The sequence below is a fragment of the Carlito syrichta genome, unplaced genomic scaffold (assembly GCF_000164805.1).
Source record: "Carlito syrichta isolate Samal-C Ts95f unplaced genomic scaffold, Tarsius_syrichta-2.0.1 Scaffold305647, whole genome shotgun sequence".
Classification (NCBI taxonomy): Eukaryota; Metazoa; Chordata; class Mammalia; order Primates; family Tarsiidae; genus Carlito; species Carlito syrichta.
In genome coordinates, this window is record NW_007249743.1 from 74,727 (window position 1) to 91,744 (window position 17,018).

General features: G+C 44.8%; 1 protein-coding gene across 4 annotated transcripts in view; it reads right to left on the reverse strand.

The window, feature by feature from the left end:
• Positions 1–368: 368 nt before the first annotated feature.
• The window catches only part of KANSL3 (KAT8 regulatory NSL complex subunit 3), a 46,284-nt gene continuing 29,634 nt past the window's right edge, over positions 369–17,018 (reverse strand). For 3 of the 4 annotated variants that reach the window (XM_008061967.1, XM_021714418.1, XM_021714417.1), the window contains 6 exons: positions 16,079–16,270; positions 14,930–15,011; positions 14,389–14,519; positions 13,154–13,263; positions 12,531–12,753; positions 11,822–12,190 (listed from right to left, as the gene is read on the reverse strand). In XM_008061967.1, the coding sequence (XP_008060158.1) occupies positions 11,892–12,190; positions 12,531–12,753; positions 13,154–13,263; positions 14,389–14,519; positions 14,930–15,011; positions 16,079–16,270 (1,037 nt within the window). In that variant the 3' untranslated portion in view covers positions 11,822–11,891. Of the gene's footprint in view, positions 4,196–11,821; positions 12,191–12,530; positions 12,754–13,153; positions 13,264–14,388; positions 14,520–14,929; positions 15,012–16,078; positions 16,271–17,018 lie in introns of those variants that run through there. The other variant, XM_008061969.2, reaches the window with a different exon arrangement.

Sequence of the window (17,018 nt, forward strand, 5' to 3'; positions counted from 1 at the left end):
TCACCATGTTGCCCAGGTTGGTCTTGAACTCTTGAGCTCAGGCAATTCTCTCACCTCAGCCTCTCAAGTGCTGGGATTACAGGCGTGAATTACCACACCCAGTCAAAACTCAAATTTAAAAGAGCATAATGAGATATCACTATACTTCTATTAGAGTGGATAAATAAAACATAAACGGGATAATATCAAATGCAGGTGGAAATGTAGAGAAAAAATGTCTCATACACTGCTGATCACAATGTAAAGGGTACAACTACTCTGGTAAACAGTGCCAGTTTCTGGAAAAAAACAAAAACTTACTGGACAACCCAGTAATCACACTCCTGGGCGTTTATACCAGAGAAATGAAAACTCAAGTTCCCATAAAAACCTGTATACAATTGCTCACAGCAGCTTTATTTGCAATATCCCTAAACTGCAAACAATTACGATGTCCCTCAATTGATGAAGGGTTATACAGACCATGCACCTATGGCATAGCCATACCAAGGAATATTACTCAGCAATAAAATAAATTACTTATTATACAGACCATGCACCTATGGCATAGCCACACCATGGAATATTACTCAGCAATAAAAGAAATTAATTATTGACACACACAACAACTTGGATGGATCTCAGGAAGATTATACTGAATGAAAACAAGACAATTTGAAAAGGTCATGAACTGTAGGATTTTATGTATGTATCATTCCATTTAGGGAGATGGGTTGCTAGGGTTGGGAACAGTAAGGGAAAAAGGAATGGGTATGACTGTAAGGGGAGACCGTGAGGGAGCTCTTTGTGCTGATGAACAGTTCTAAGCCTGGACTATGGTTACAGAGATAAAATGACATAGACCTATAAATACATATTGTACAATGTCAATTTTCTGGTTTTGGTTTTACACTATAGTTATGACATATAAGCATTGGGGGAAACACTGAAGGTACACAGGACCTCTCTATACTATCATTGCAAGTTAAAATCACCCATATAGCTACACAGCTCAATAGTGGTTTGTTTGTTTTTTTAAATCTCTCTACTTCTTAGAAAGGTAATAATATGAACCATATGACTTCATCCTCTGGATACTATTATTGGATAAGAAGAACCAACCCAAAAGTGGGACTGAGTCAATCTGGCTGTCTTCAGAATTTGAACTGAACAAAAGACCAGCCATCCATGCAGGGCTCCACAGCTGAAAAGGCCTGTGACAACAGGATCAAAACTGGTTCCCAGCAAGTCCAAGCTAGTTGAGGTCATGAGGCAAGCAGCAAAAACTGTGAGGCTCCCTGGCTATAAAAATGCCAATTTAGAGAATATTCCCTGTAGAGCTATTTTGGTAGTGAATGGGTTTCTATCTCTTGCAGTCATCAATCTTGACTAAAATATATACTTGACAAAAATAAAAGGCAACAAAGACTTGACGGCATCATAGTTTGCTATGGCCCTGTCCCTATACTCCTGAAGTTTAAGACAGCTGTCATTTAAATAATCTAGTCTTCATCTCACTTTTATCTGACTCGTTGGAGTCAATGAGACTAGAGTTGAGCAGAAAGGGCAAAGAGCACACCAGGTCTCTACTACGGATGGTAATAACATGTACCCAGGTATACTGGATGCTCTACAGTCTACTAGAACTATGTCCTCCACCAGAGGGTTCCAATGCCAAGTATAGGGACCTGGAATTTAAAGGTCGGAAGGATACAAGTTTACAAAGAATCTAGATGTTGGAATTTATTCATTAATCTTTTATTTTAAATAAATAATTTTTAAAAAAATTTATTGTGGGGGCTGAAGGTATAAGATAACAAAGGGATACTGATCTCAGGAGCAAGGGTGAGGGACTCCACCTACTGACTCTTGTCCAGCCAAGAGTTCCACCATAACAGCATCAATCACTCTTGGCCTGGTGGTAAGTAAACCGAAAAGGGTCACACGTAGGCCAAGTCACTATCTCCTCACCTCCCGGGCTAATCTCCACTTCCAGTCACCATCTCAGAACCCCAGCACAGTGCAGAGTAGAATAACAGACACTGAAATCACATTGCCTGGGTTCCCATCCTGCTTCTGCCACTTCCTGCTATGTGACTTCTCTTTGCCCCAGTTTCCTCACCTGTAAAAAGGGAATTACAGTAGCCACCTCATACCACCTGGCACTGGCATTAAAATACTTTCATTATATCTTCTGTGTCCACTTCAGTGAATGGTTACCAGAAATCATGGGAAGTCAACTGAAAATAAGCTCAAACAATACAAAGATTGTTTTTATTTTTTAACCATTTTTGCTAATGTAAGAACAGAACTATCACAGCAGCTCAGTTCTATAACCTATCTAGCCCAAGACTGTTCTGGTGGTAGACCAAGAGTAGACAAAAGGTCTTTCTCCCTCTTCTCAAAACCCAAGGACATCTTCCAAAGGGAACTAACAAGTACCTGTCATCCGAGAATTTAAGGTCTTCTTGATCCTTCTATATTTTCCACCAATATTATTACCTTCTGAGGTTATGAATTCCAGTTCTGCTATGAAACAGGTAAAGCTTCCTGTCGCATTTTAAGAAGTATGGTTTGAGAAGGGAATTGGGGATCATGACTCTAGAGACTTCACCACTTCTCCCATTAGCCTGTCCCATCAAGGTGTACAACAATCAATGTTCTCACAGTTGCCCATCTCTAGTTTTGGGGTTCTTCAGGGTCTATAGACCAAGCCTCAGGAAGTCATCCACTGGAAGCACATTAAAATTTATCACAAAGGCAGATCAACTTACTAGTTATTCTTTGGCCCCAGCACACACTGGGCCAGCATTTTTCAGGAGCAGCCCTATCAGCACTGTCTAGGCTGTTTTCCTAAGCCATGAATGGGTTGTTTAGGGCCTTCTATCTATCTGTCCTAAAAGCTTCACATAACTCATACAGTCTTACTGTCCTCTGTTTTTTTGGTGTGTTATGATCCTACCTGTAAAGCTATCAAACTACTTTTGCACTCAAGTGTTGTGAAGAGGTAAGGAGAGGCTCAGAGCTCCGTCCTCAGTGACCACGTCTCCAGGAGTTGCCACCTGCAGGGCTCAGGCTGGTACCAAAGCTCTGAATAACAGAGTCACTGCCAATAATTTACCTACTTCTAGGCAGGAAGACAAAAGGTTACATGGAACAGAAATAAAAACACTGAAGCATGGCCTTTGTCGTCCTGATGCCCTAAGCTTCCTGGGACAGCCAAGATACTATTGCCTAAGCTTGTTGTCCATACTTCACCTCCAGGCACTGGAGACAGGACTTTGAGGGTTTCTTCCCTCTGACTTGGCAAACTCTTCTTCTCATCTCCAACTGAATCACCAGTAGTTCCTTCTCTTGGGCACATCCTTCAAGCCACTTCTTTTGCTGTTCCATTCCTCTTCTTCAGGCTTCCTGGACCTGAAGGCCCTTGGGACACAAGAACTACCCAAAGCATGGCAAAGAAGAGAGAGGGGCTAGCTTACTCCTCCTGGCAACCACTGCTCCCCACACCTAGAGTAAACCAAAGGAGCTGCAAGATGACGGCCCAGTTCTCTTTGTCTTCATTATGAAACAAAAAATAGGAATTCCCAGGTCTCAGCAGGCTATTCAGTATCCAATGTGGTTTCTAAGGGGGAGCTACATGGGGAGGACTCTCCCATCGCTGCTCAGTGAAGGCAACAGTGATGCCCAAAACAAGTTCTTCTGCCCTGAACCAGACCAGTCAGCAGACCAGGATGACCCCAGTCCTTGGAAAAGGCTCTCAATTCCAACTTCTACAGCCCCAGATCATGTGGATGTCTGCTATCAACTGGGCAGAAAGCACAGCACAGACCTCCAAAAGGAAACTCCTTCATTAAATGCAGCAGGCAGTCCAACACCAACAGCTTAAGCAGGAGGGAAAGAAATGCCTCTGATTGAAGCAGTCAGCTCTGCTGAGGAGGCTGGGGATCCCAGGAGCCAGATTTGCAGATCCCGAGGATGGTGCTTCCCTTGCTGGTGCCATGTCACCTAACCTAATGGTTTCTCTAAAACCCAATGGCCCAACCCTGAAGAAAGTTGGTAAAGAGGCAAAAATGATGTGTCTTAAAGAGGTCTTCAGACACGTGGACAGCTCAGCAAGATCATGTATATGCCCAGGGCCCACCATGAAGCAGCCATCATCCACCTGGTATGGAGCACATAGCGCATGACATCTTCAGGGTGCTGGAGGCAGGCGCTGTGGCAGGAGAAGCAGTGAACAAGGGTCAAAGTTTTGTCAGGTTACCACATCCAGACCCTCTGACACAATCATCCCACTCTTGAAAATTTATTCCAAAGAAGTAACTCTCAATAAGGAAGAAGCTAGACACACAGGGACATGTGTTCTGGCTGTCAAGTGGTTAACAGAACATGGACTCTAGAGTGAGAGACTCATTTTATCACTTTTTAGGGCTGGTAACTTGTGCTCTCTGAGCCTCCTTTTCTTTACGTGTAAGATGCAGATGATAGCAACTAATTTCCAGGGTCATTATGAGAATTAAATGAGACAATCTATATAAAATAACTGAGTATAATATGTGCTCAACTACAAAGGTCAGCTTGTTATTATGCAGAAAAAAGGAAATAGGTGAGTTGTTAAGGATGGCAGAACTGAAGATCTCCGTGACTGTTCTGCATTATCATTTTTTAGGTATTAGATGTGTAGGTGTGTGGAGCATGCCATCTGTTGGATCCTGAAGCTTAGGAAGAAGGAAGCAAGGTAGAGGAGGGTGGTCTTTCCCCACTTTTCCAGATTTCAACCTGAGGGCACTCCCAAGAAGTCTCTGAGAACGCAGTAAAGGGTAAAGGAGGAGAGGACAGATGGAGGGCATACAAGGGGAGAAACGAAGAAGGGTTTGACAATCAAAACCTTCCAACTTCTGCAGCCCCAGACCATGTGGATGCCTGATACCAACTGGGCAGAAAGCACAGCACAGACCTCCAAAAGAAAATGCCTTCATTAAATGCAGCAGGCAGTCTAACACCAACATGTGGGTCAAACTGCAGCTTAAGCAGGAGGGAAAGAAATGCCTCTGACTGATGCACAGTCAGCTCTGCTGAGGAGGCTGGGGATCCCAGGATCCAGGTTTGCACATCCTGAGGATGGTTCTTCCCTTGCTGGTGCTATGTCACCTAACCTAATGGTTTCTCTAAGACCCAGTGGCCTAACCCTGAAGAAAGCTGGTGGAGAGGCAAAAGTGATGTCTTAAAGAGGTCTTCAGACACATGGACAGTTCAGCAAGCCTCCCAAAGGCAGGGCTGTGCTTGGATGACAACTCTATTCTGACTACCTCTGGAAATGAGCCTGCTCACCCTGGGGCTGCTACAAGGCTGCAGCCTGGCCACTGCCATGGGGCGCCAGCTAGAGGGGCTGCCAGCCAGCCTAACACTGTCACAGTGTGACTGGCCAGACAGACAGGAAATTTTGGAATCACAGGCAGGAGAGCCCATTTTCTGGACTCCGATATAAGACACAACACATCTCTGCCCCTCTCCCTCCAGTTTCTCAGCAGTAAGGAGTACACAACAGTCCATTACCATAAAGGAAACATGTAGCAAACAATAATCAATGCCAGAAACAGATAATTAAGGGCTTGCACAGACTTTAGAGAAGTCTCCTTGATGCTACAACCTTTTTTCCCTTTAAACTCATTCCATCCATAATTATTGCAGTATAAAACTCTAAAATTAAAAGGGCTGTTTTTCCAAACTCCAATACAATACCATTATTACACATAAAAAGTTAATAAATGTTAACATCAACAACTATCCAGTCAGTGTTCAAATTTCCAACTGCCTCATAAACGTTAAAAAAAAAAAAAAAAAGCCTGGTACTCTTGCCTCAATATCATATTATCTCAAAGTCAGAAAGCTTTAATCTAACAATACACCTTGCCTGTAAGAAAAGAACCACCACTAGACCCCTCTTTGTAAGTAAACACTCCTCTTACTAAGGTGAAAACTAATCTCATGTTAATACCATCAAGCAAAAGGCTAGACCTTGATCTTTATTCTGTGCTTCAATTTAGCCATAAAAGGAGGATTCCCAATGACCTCTACTCCCTTCTCAACACTAACTAGCTACTCCACGGCACAGGAGGCTGGGAAGAACCACCTAACGTAAGAGGAAGATAAAGCCAGGCTCGGTGGCTCAGCCTGCAATCCCACGACTTTGGGAGGCTGAGGTGAGTGAATTGCCTGAGCCTGCGAGTTCAAGACCCGCCTGGGCAGTGAGACTTCATCTCTACAATAAATCAAAAAATCAGCCGGGCGTGGTAGCGCATGCCTGTAATTCCGGCTACTCGGAAGGCTGCGGCAGAAGGATCGCCGGAGCCCAGCAGGTCCAGGCTGCGGTGGCCGGGAGCGGCCACTGCACTCCAGTCTGGGCGACAGAGTGAGACTCCAACTCAAAAAAAAAAAAAAAGAGGACAATATCATGCAGCAGGGATCTTTGTTCTAATTGTGCATCAATGTGGCATCAGCAAAAAGAGAAGAGAGCCTAAAAACATGCCCAAATGGTTTTGTAGGTCATTTCTATCAAACAATCAAGGAACTGATCATTTCTACACTATATAACTGTTTTATTAGAGTATGAGAGAAAAAATTAAACATGCTCCATCTCATGCTACAAAATTTAATTATGACAAGGAACATACATACACAAACCTGAGGAAGGAGGCATGGAGGGAAAAGGAAGAAAATCATAGGCTAATCTTACTAATAAACACAGAGGCCAAAATCCTAAGTAAAATAAAAGCAAACAGAAAGAGAAGACATTTTTTTTCCTTAGCAACACTTGACTTCTTTCTATTTTCATTTGTTCTCTTCTGATAGGGTCTTGTTTTCTTTATATACACACAAAAAATAAGTTAGGGGATGAGTAAAAAAGAAATCTTTTAAAGTAATTCATCATTAAATGTTTATACTCATTCAGCTCATCTAATTCTAAAATAATGGAGAAAATTAATTATCAAGAGATAGAAGAATAAAGATGGCCTTAGCAAATAGAAAAAAAATTGATACTTTCTTAGTTTCAGGATCTGTATTATAAACAAATAATATAAAGCTAGCACAGATATAGCTGGACATGGTAGCTCATGCCTGTAATCCCAGCACTTTGGGAGGTAGAGGTGGGAGGATTGCTTGAGACCAAGCGTTCAAGATCAGCACAGGGGCTGGACACAGTGGTTCATGCCTGTAATCCCAGCACTTTGGGAGGCTGAGGCGAAAGGATTGTCTGAGTCCACAGGTTCGAGACCAGCCTGGGCAACTTGGCGAGACCTTGTCTCTACAATAAATAAATAAGCAATTATCTGGGTGTGGTGGCACACGCCTGTGGTTCCAGCTTCATGGAAGGCTGAGGTGTAAGGATCACCTGATCCCAGCAGGTCGAGGCTGCGGTGGCCATAAGCATCCCACCGCACTCCAGGCTGGGCAACAGAGTGAGACTCTCGCCTCCCCCACCAAAAAAAGTGAAGGTGGTCAATGCTACTTAACTGTATGCTTAAACATAGTTAAAATGGTAAATTATATGTTATGTGTATTTTACCATATTTAAAATTATTTTTTAAAAAGATTACTTTTTACATTCTTGTGGTAGAACTAGCTTTCCTTCCTTCTTTCTTTTTTTTGGGGGGGAGTCAGGGTCTCGCTATGTTGCCCAGGCTGGAGTACAGTGGTGCCATCATAGCTTAATGTAGCACTGAACTCCTGGCCTCAAGCAATTCTCCCACCTTGGCTTCCCAAGTGCTGGGATTACAGGTTATGAACCACTGTACCTGACCAGGATGACCTTTCTCAAGATATTAAACCTTGGAGCCATAAGGGGAAATATTTGAAAATTTTATCATACAGATTTTTATCTTTTTTCTTTTTAGCCTTTTAACCTCTGAATATAAAAATTTTAAATGTCTATATAATAAAAAATCCAGAACAGTCACAGGACTGTAATCCCAGCACTTTGGGAGGTGGAAGTGAGAGGATTACCTGAGCCCAGGGGTTCGAGACCAGCCTGGACAACTTGGCGAGAACTTGTCTCTGCAATAAATAAAAAAATTAGCCAGGTATGGTAGAGTACGCCTGTAGTTCCAGCTACTTGGAAGGTTGAAGCAGAAGGATCACCTGAGTCCAGCAGGTTGAGGCTGCAGTGGCTGTGAGTATGCCACTGCACTCCAGTCTGGGTGACAGAATAAGACTCCAACTCAAAAAAAAAAAATCCAAAACAAAAGTTAAAAGACAAGCACACAATGCTTCAATAGAAAGAAAAAATTGCCGGGCTCAGTGGCTCAGCCTGTAATCCCGCACCTTTGGGAGGCTTGCCTGAGCTCGCAGGTTCAAGACCCGCCTAGGCAACTTGGTGACACCTCATCTCTACAATAAATCAAAAAATTAGCCGGGTGTGGTAGCACGCATCTGTAGTTCCAGCTACTCGGAAAGCTGAGGCAGAAGGATTGCCGGAGCCCAGGTTGAGGCTGCGGTGGCCAGGAGCGGCCACTGCACTCCAGTCTGGGTGACAGAGTGAGACTCCAAGAAAAAATTATAATGAGCTACTAACTGGAATAACATATGCAACTTGTATAACAGATAAAGGATTAATATCTGAATATACAAAGTCACTACAAATCAGAAAAGTAAAGAATATAAAGAATACAACAAGCATTTCTTTCTTTTTTAATTTTTTTTTGAGTTGGAGTCTCACTCTGTCCCCCAGACTGGAGTGCAGTGGCCGCTCCTGGCCACCGCAGCCTCAACCTGCTGGGCTCCGGCAACCCTTCCGCCTCAGCCTTCCTAGTAGCCGGAATTACAGGCATGCGCTACCACGCCCGGCTGATTTTTTGATTTATTGTAGAGATGAGGTCTCGCTGCCCAGGCGGGTCTCCAACCCGCAGACTCAGGCAATCTACTCACCTCAGTCTCCCAAAGGCACAGGATTACAGGCTGAGCCACTGAGCCTGGCTTACAACAAGCATTTCATAAAAGACACACACCTTCAGTGGCTCACACCTGTAATCCCAACACTTTGGGAGGCAAAGACAAGAGGACTGTCTGAGCCTACGGGTTTGAGACCCGCCTGGGCAATTAGGCAAGACCTCATCTCTACAATAAATTTAAAAAGTAGCTGGGAGTGGTAGCATGTCTGTAGTTCCAGCTATTAGGAAGGCTGAGGCGGAAGAATTGCCTGAGCCTAGTAGGTAGAGGCTGCAGTAGCAGTGAGCATGGCACTGCACTCCAGCCTGGGTGCCAGAGTGAGAATCCAACTCAAAAAAAAAAAAATACACCCTTTTAAGTAATTAGGAAAATGCATATTTAAAGTTTCATTTTGTAGCCATGAGATTAACAAAATTAAAAATACTGATTTGCACAACTGAAAAAAGTATAGGAAAACAAATTATCATCACTGTGACTAGAATTACAAATTAGCAAAACTTTTAGAAGGGCAATTAGTTTAGTCAGCTGCTAGCCAGGTATTAGATGTATATATCCTCCATGTATTTGGTCTCTAGGCCAGAGAAATGTTCGCAGAGGTACACAAGAATCATGAACAAGGATGTTCACCACAGCATTATTTACTATATCAAAACAAAACATCACTTGAGCCCAGGAGGTCGAGACTGCGGTGAGCTAGGATCACACCACTCCAGTCCAGCCCGAGTGACAGAGCAAGACCCCTACTCTTTTTTTTTTTTTTTTTTTGAGTAGGAGTCTCACTCTGATGCCCAGGCTGGAGTGCAATGGCATATTCACAGCCACCACTAGCCTTCACCTGCTGGGTTCAAGCAATCCTTCTGTCTCATTCTTCCAAGCAGCTGGAACCACAGGCATGTGTCACCATACCTGACTACTTTTTTGATTTATTGTAGAGATGAGGTCTCGCCAATTTGCCTAGGCTGGTCTCAAAGCCCTAGACTCAGACAATCTTCTCTCACCTCTGCCTCTCAGAGTGCTGGGATTACAGGTGTGAGCCACTGCATCCAGCTGAACCTGACCCAACTCTTAAAAATAAAAGAGAATATAATCCAATTATCTACTTAACAGGAGGTGGTGAAATATACTTTTTCACATCTACCCAATGAATACTAGCCAGACTCTGAAAAGAGATAGATAAGTCTCTGTACTCCACAAGGAAACATGTCACAACATGATTTGTAAACAAAAGCTAGTTACAAAAGAGTCCATACTTTAAACCTATTTCTGCCCAAAATAAAAAAAATAATGTATTTGGACTACAGGTGTGTGTCAATATGTCTAATTTTTAAAACAATTTTGTAGCCAGGCATGGTGGCTCAAGTCTGTAATCCCAGCACTTTGGGAAGCAGAGACGAGAGGATTACCTGAGTCCAGGGGTTTGCGACCAGCCCGGACAACTTGGTGAGAACTTGTCTCTACAATAAACAAAAAATTAGCCGGGCATGGTGGCGCATACCTGTAGTTCCAGCTACCTGGAAGGCTAGGGCAGAAGGATCACCTGAGCTCAGCAGGTCAAGGCTGTGGTGGTCGTGAGTGTGCCTCTGCACTCCAGCCTGGGCAACAGAGTGAGACAGACTCCAACTCAAAACAAAATATATATATATTTATACATATATATTTTGTAGACAGGGTCTTGTTATGTTGCCCAGACTAAGTCTCATACTCCTGGCCTCTAGCAATCCTCCCACCTCAGCCTCCCAAAGCACTGAGATTACAGATATGCGTCACCACACCCAGCCTAAAATAATGTACTTTATATAGGAAAAAAATCTGGAAGAATCTCTATCAAGCTATTAACACTGATCATCTCTGGAAGTAGCATCATGAGAAATTTTCACTTTTCAACTTACATTATTTCTGTAACGTCTGAATTTTTTTTGAGTCAGAGTCTCACTCTCTCTGTTGCCCCGGCTTGGAGTGCAATGGTATGCCCATGGCTACCACAGCCTGAACCTGCTAGGCTCAGGCAATCCTTCCAAGTAGCTGGAACCACAGGTATGCACCACTCACACCCAAACAATTTTTTTTTTTTAATGGTAGATATGAGGTCTCGCCAAGTTGCCCAGGCTGGTCTCAAACCCATGGGCTCAGGCAATCCTCTCACCTCCGCCTCCCAAAGTGCTAGAATTACAAACATGAGCTACTGTGCCTGGCTGAATTATTTAAATAAACATAATCACTTTTGTAACTGAAAAAAATAAAAATAAAAAGACTTCCACCTCTCTGCACAAAGGGGTAGCCATAATCCCAGTGAATGTCAGGTGCCAATTTCTGCATCATATTTTCTCCTAAAGAAGACGAGATAGAAGAGCTTCTCAGGGAATGATTCAGGGATTATTACCAGTAGTACCCAGGTACCCAGATCCCAGGCAGACTGACATGGTGGGAAGGACAGGGACAAGCCTTCAGTCATGCAACATGCACAGCACCTTGCCAACACACAGAAAAGCCTTGGCTGAACAGTGGATACTAAAGGAAAGCACACTCAATACTGGACTCAAAACTATTTTTTTTTTGTTTAATCTCCAATCTTTGCATGGCTCCTTGGATCACAATTTTAAGATTAGAAACATTTTACTTGAAAAGGTCATGATGGAAATCACATCAGCTAAGAGAAACTGATAGTACTTCCTAGGTAAAAGCTTTCAAAACCTAGCGGTGTCCTTAAAAGATAGCAATGAATGCCAAGATCTGGGAAGGCTAGAAATAGAAAGCCATTAGTCAAAGAAAGAATATTAGTCTAAAGAATAGCCAACTAGCCTCTACTCACAACCTCTGAAAGATGCGTCAAAGAATGGGAGAAAAAAAGGAAAGGGAAAGTAAGCAAAAACATTAAATACCACTGCTACACACTTAACATATTTATATATTTAATTTATATAGTTAATCATCCATGAAGTATTACAGAAGAGGAGACTCAGAGAGGTCTATGATTCACTCAAAGTTACAAAGCCACAAACCCTAGAGTCCAGATTTGAATCTAGTCTGCCTGCAAGTCCAGTGCATGGGCAGAGCCTCCAGTCAGCCAGTTGAGCCCCAAACTTCCCAGTACTGAAGCCCATGTTTTCCTCAGTCTTCCCAGGCAGACTCACCTGTGAGCTGGAAGGCAGCAACTGGGAGGTGGGCTCCTCAGTCGGGGCTGCTCCTGAGCCCATGGGGCTCAGTGTGGTGATTCTGCTGGGTTGGCCACGAAGTGTCAGAGTAATGGTGGTAGGGACCTTCAAGCCTAAGAGACACAGAGAAAAGCAGTGTTTTGGGTTGTAGCCTCCACTTTCTGCTAAGGCTTTCCTCTCTGGAGTTTCTTCCCCACCTAACACATCCCTTGGTCTCCTCCCCAGATGGGTTATCTATGCCCTATCAGTCAGCCTGAAAGGCAACAGGAAACAGGAAACAGTCTGTGTTCTCTCAACCTCTCTGGGGGATAAGTCCACAAAGCTGAATCCAAGGGTCAACACCAGGACCCTGCAGGGTTGGGTTCAACATCATACCTTACCCATGTGAGATGGGAAGGTTCTAGAGGAAGATCCCAGATCTGGGAGTCCCCACAGTTCTCATGAGAGACTCACCTGATGCTTGGTTAGAGATCTGTGCCAGGCCAGGGAGGCTGCTTGCCAACTTAGCGAGGCCCCCATTGGTCAGCAGCTGGTGGATGGCTGTGGGCTTCCCACCAGGAGTGGCACCCAAGGAGGAGAGAGTGGTGGCCACAGGAATGGTACGGACAATGGTGCTGGTGCCCGTGGTGATGGCACCCAGGCTCTGCATGGGGGTGGGCAACTTCACACTGGTGGCCTGTGGGACACACAAGCCCAGGTGATCAGAAGCTGTCGCCCAACAGCAACGTTCAAGCTTGGAGGGCCCACAGCTTATTATTAAAGGCTAACGTGTTGAATGCTTACTACATGCAAGGTACTCCTCAGGCATTTTGTAAATGTTATTGAATCCTCGCAACAACTCTATAAAGGAGGTGCTATTAATACCTCATTTTACAGACAAGGACACAGAGAAGGTCAAGAAATGTGTTCAAGTCCACATAATAAGTGATGAACCTTTGGCAGCTCCCAGCTGTGTAGTTAGAAGGCTGTTTGTCCCTGACCCACTGACTCCAGACCCAGGCTCCCTGCCAAAACCAATGAAGTTGAGGAGGCCTCCTTCCCACACCTGCCCAGCCCAATGGATGGCAGATGTGCACCTGTGGAACTGGTCCTGGGGAGGGATTTGATGGCAGGCCAGAGGTCTTGCTGCTGATATCCTGCAAGCTGAAGCTGAGGCCTTGGAGGAGGCTACTGGCTGATGTGGCCCCTAGGAGAGGACACAATAGGCATCAGCACAGGCTCAATCACTGGCATGTATCCCAAGAGCATCAATTCCATCCACCCTCACCACCAACGAAAACACCAATGCATGTGCCCTTGGACACTCTCCTGCCCTTAGAGAGATGTCAGGAAGGTCCCCCCAGGAAACACACACACATAGGATGCCACATGAGGAAAGGTACTAGCCAGACACTGCCCTGGATTCACTTTGCATATCCCAACCTGCTCCACACCACCAGTCATACATTTTGAGGAATCCAAATTCTCTCCTTTATTTCCAGGAAGGACTTTTTAAGCCAAGAGAATTCTAAATATCTGGTTTACACTTCATCCCAAATAGTCCAGAGGCTTCAAAGCAAAAAGGAAGGTCCTCTTGAAGGAGGGGTGTCTGTAATGCCTCAGACCTGCTGGGCCCAGGCAACTAGCCTTTCAGTGTAGGGTTGGAAGTTGGAGAATGTGAGAAACAAGCACAGACAGAAAAATGTCTCATTTTGCTAATGCCCAGGATGGCACCATTTCCAGTTTTATTCAGATATGTTTAAACCACCAAAATGAAACACAATACAGTTGGCCCTCCATATCCGCTGGCTTCGCAGTTAAAGATGCAGCCAACTGCACAACTTCCGATAAGGAACCAATAGATACGAAGGGCTGAGTACACATCTTTTTTTTTTTTTTTTTTTTTTAAAGAAAGCAGGATTTATTAAGAAGACAGAAAAGCTCCAACAGTGGGAAGGGACCTGAAAGGTTGCCCAAAACTTTTTTATGTAAAGGACCTGAGCCACGAATTTTGGTAATGGCCAGAAATCCTAGAACCAATCCCCCGTGGATAATGAGGTCAACTATACATATATCTCCTATAAGCTACTTTTCCACCTTATAAGTAGAAGATGCAGCACGTGCAGACTGGTTCTTCTACTCACTGCAGACACTAAGGCCAAGGAATCCCTATGTCCAAGCTAATTCTAGCTTTATGTCAAGCCTCTATGACCACCCTGAGACCCAGAAGCACATCCTCCAGATCTAGCTCCAGGGATGCTTACCTAGGATCACCCTTCCACAAGAGACTGGAAAGACTACTGGGAGGGGACAATGCTGGACTACAAGGTACCTGGGAGGGAGCTGCCAGGAGAGGTGGCCACCAAGCGGCTCTGGAGTGTGTGCAAGGCACTGGGCACAGTGCTGCTGGAGACCACTGAGGGAGTAGGGCTGGCTGAGACTCCACCTTCAGAAGTGCTTGACCTGAAGACAAAGGAAGGAGCACTATCATCCAAAGGTCAGAAGGCATCAGGTCCCAGCAATACAGGAGGGTCCAGAGTGGGGCCCAGTAAGGCTTTCAATGGTGGACATAGGCTGGGACCTTCAGTTTCTTTGTCCCACTTTTGGGACCCAGCCTCTAAGCCTTCTAAAAGTCAAGACTAAAGTAGTAAAAACCTCAAATCGTACAGCAAGAGCCAGGGGACACTTAGCAATCTTTAAGTAAAAATGAACTCTGAGTTGACCCACAAGAAAGACAAAAATCCCAATCAGAAAGGAGTCACATTCCTGTAACTCAAAGAATTCAGAATCTACCATCTTTCCAAAGCATTCAATGAACCAGAAATGTGGTGCAAGGAAAAGGGGAATAGAGATAGACCAAAAAACAGACTCACTTGGCTGTGAGAAGTCCTGTGAGCTCCTTGGCCCCTGCTGAAGCCTGCCCCAATGTCATGGTGATAGGCTTCCCACCCGCAGCTGCAAAACAGAAAACCCCAGGGCCACTGGTCAGTCCTATTTGGCCCCTACCTTTCCAGGTTCCACAGCTCAGGCTAAATGCAAGATATTATGGACAAAAACTGGAAGATGAGAAAAGAATAACTATGTTAGAGTAGGGAGAGTTGGGATTATTTTCCCTTATAGTTTCTAAACCTTTGACAATTTTTAATTAAAACTTTAAAAATTATTTTGAGGCCGGGTTTGCTGGCTCAGCCTGTGATCCCAGCACTTTGGGAGCCCACGGGTTCGAGACCCGCCTGGGCAACTTGGTGAGACCTTGTCTCTACAATAAAGCAAAAATTAGCCGGGCGTAGTAGCATGTGCCTATAGTTCTGGCTACTTGGAATGCTGAGGCGGAAGGATTGCTGGAGCCCAGCAGGTCAAGGCTACAGTGGCCAGGAGCATGCCACTGCACTCCAGTCTGGGCGACAGAATGAGACTCCAACTCAAAAAAAAAAAAAAAATTATTTTGATTTGGTGTTTCACTCTGTTACCCAGGCTGCTGGAGTGAAGTGACATGATCATGGCTCACTGCAGCCTTGACCTCCTTGGGATCAGGCAATCCTTCTGCCTCAGTCTCCTGAGTAGCTAGGACTACAGGTGTGTACCATCATGACTGGCTAATTTTTTCTATTTTGTTATAGAGACAAGGTCTCACTATGTTGCCCAAGCTGATATTGAACTACTGGGCTCAAGCAATCCTCTTACCTTGGTCTCCCAGAGTGCTGAGATTATAGGTGTGAGCCACCACACCTGGCTACTTTTGGAAATATTTTATATCTTTAATTAAAACCAATAAAAGAACAAAATACATGATGCTTTGAATGACCCTACAGCTTCCTCTCATACTCTGCCTCCCTGGTCCTCATTTAGATGAAGTCATTGTCCACTTGAAGACACATGGGCGACTTCAAGTCTTCTTTACTCCGAGCATCTCTCACACTGAAGCAGAGACTGAGGAGCTGACAAGGAGGTGCACGGGGGCAATGCTGTGTACCCTGGAGAGCTTGGTCACTTCTTATGTAAACATGCCAAGAGAAACTCACCTTCTGGAGCTCCTCCTTGGGAAGGAGCACAAGGCCCTCCAGCTGCGTCTCCTTGGGAGATAAGGGACACCTTGATCTTCGGTCGCTTGGAGGTCTTACTGCCAGGAAGAGGACTCGAGGGATGGTGCCGCTTCAGCTGGACCCTAAGGTCCTCTTTCTCTGCTTCCTCTGTTGGTTCTGATGAAATGGGAACTAAGAGAAGGAGGTGAGATGAGACCTTCTACCACCCAAAAAAGCCTGATAGACACTAACAGTCAACACTTGCATGGGCACAGTCATATGTGGGAATACACAGGAGAAAGGCCTCACATATGGAGCCACCCTTCAGAGGAGACTGGCCAGGATTCAGGTCCATTTCACCCAGGCTTTGCCTGCAGTGGACCCCACCGTGCCCTTCTTACAGGATGACTCCATTTCTATCCCTGACCCTGCCCTGGAGCCAGAAGGGAAGGGGCCCTGAGATGGTGAGAACAAAAAGACAGAAGATACCCTGACCCTGCCTAGCAAAGGCCAACAACAACAACAACAACAACAACAAAAATAGAGGACTCACCACAATGGATCTAAGTAGTCCTTACCAGACTAAAAGAGTGTGGTCACTTTCCTGTTTCAAGGCCTCCCCACATCATCACACAGCTGGGAACATTAAACATTCTACAAAGAACCCATGGAGAAGCAGGTCACTCAGTCCTCTCTAAGAAGTAGAGTTTTCCACAAGGCTCTGAGAGTCCCACCTTGCTCTAAAAATCCAAGGTTGAGGGCCTGCTTGCCAAATGGAGGCAATGAAAAGGAGTTATCACCAGGACTGAAGGCTAGCTTTGAGCAACTACTAGGTTAGAGAGCACCTCAGTCCAGGCAACTTCACAACTCCTGCTCAAAGGCAACAGTGGGCCATGTCACAACCGAGTTCCCAGGTCATTTGTACTAGCACAGAAAAAAG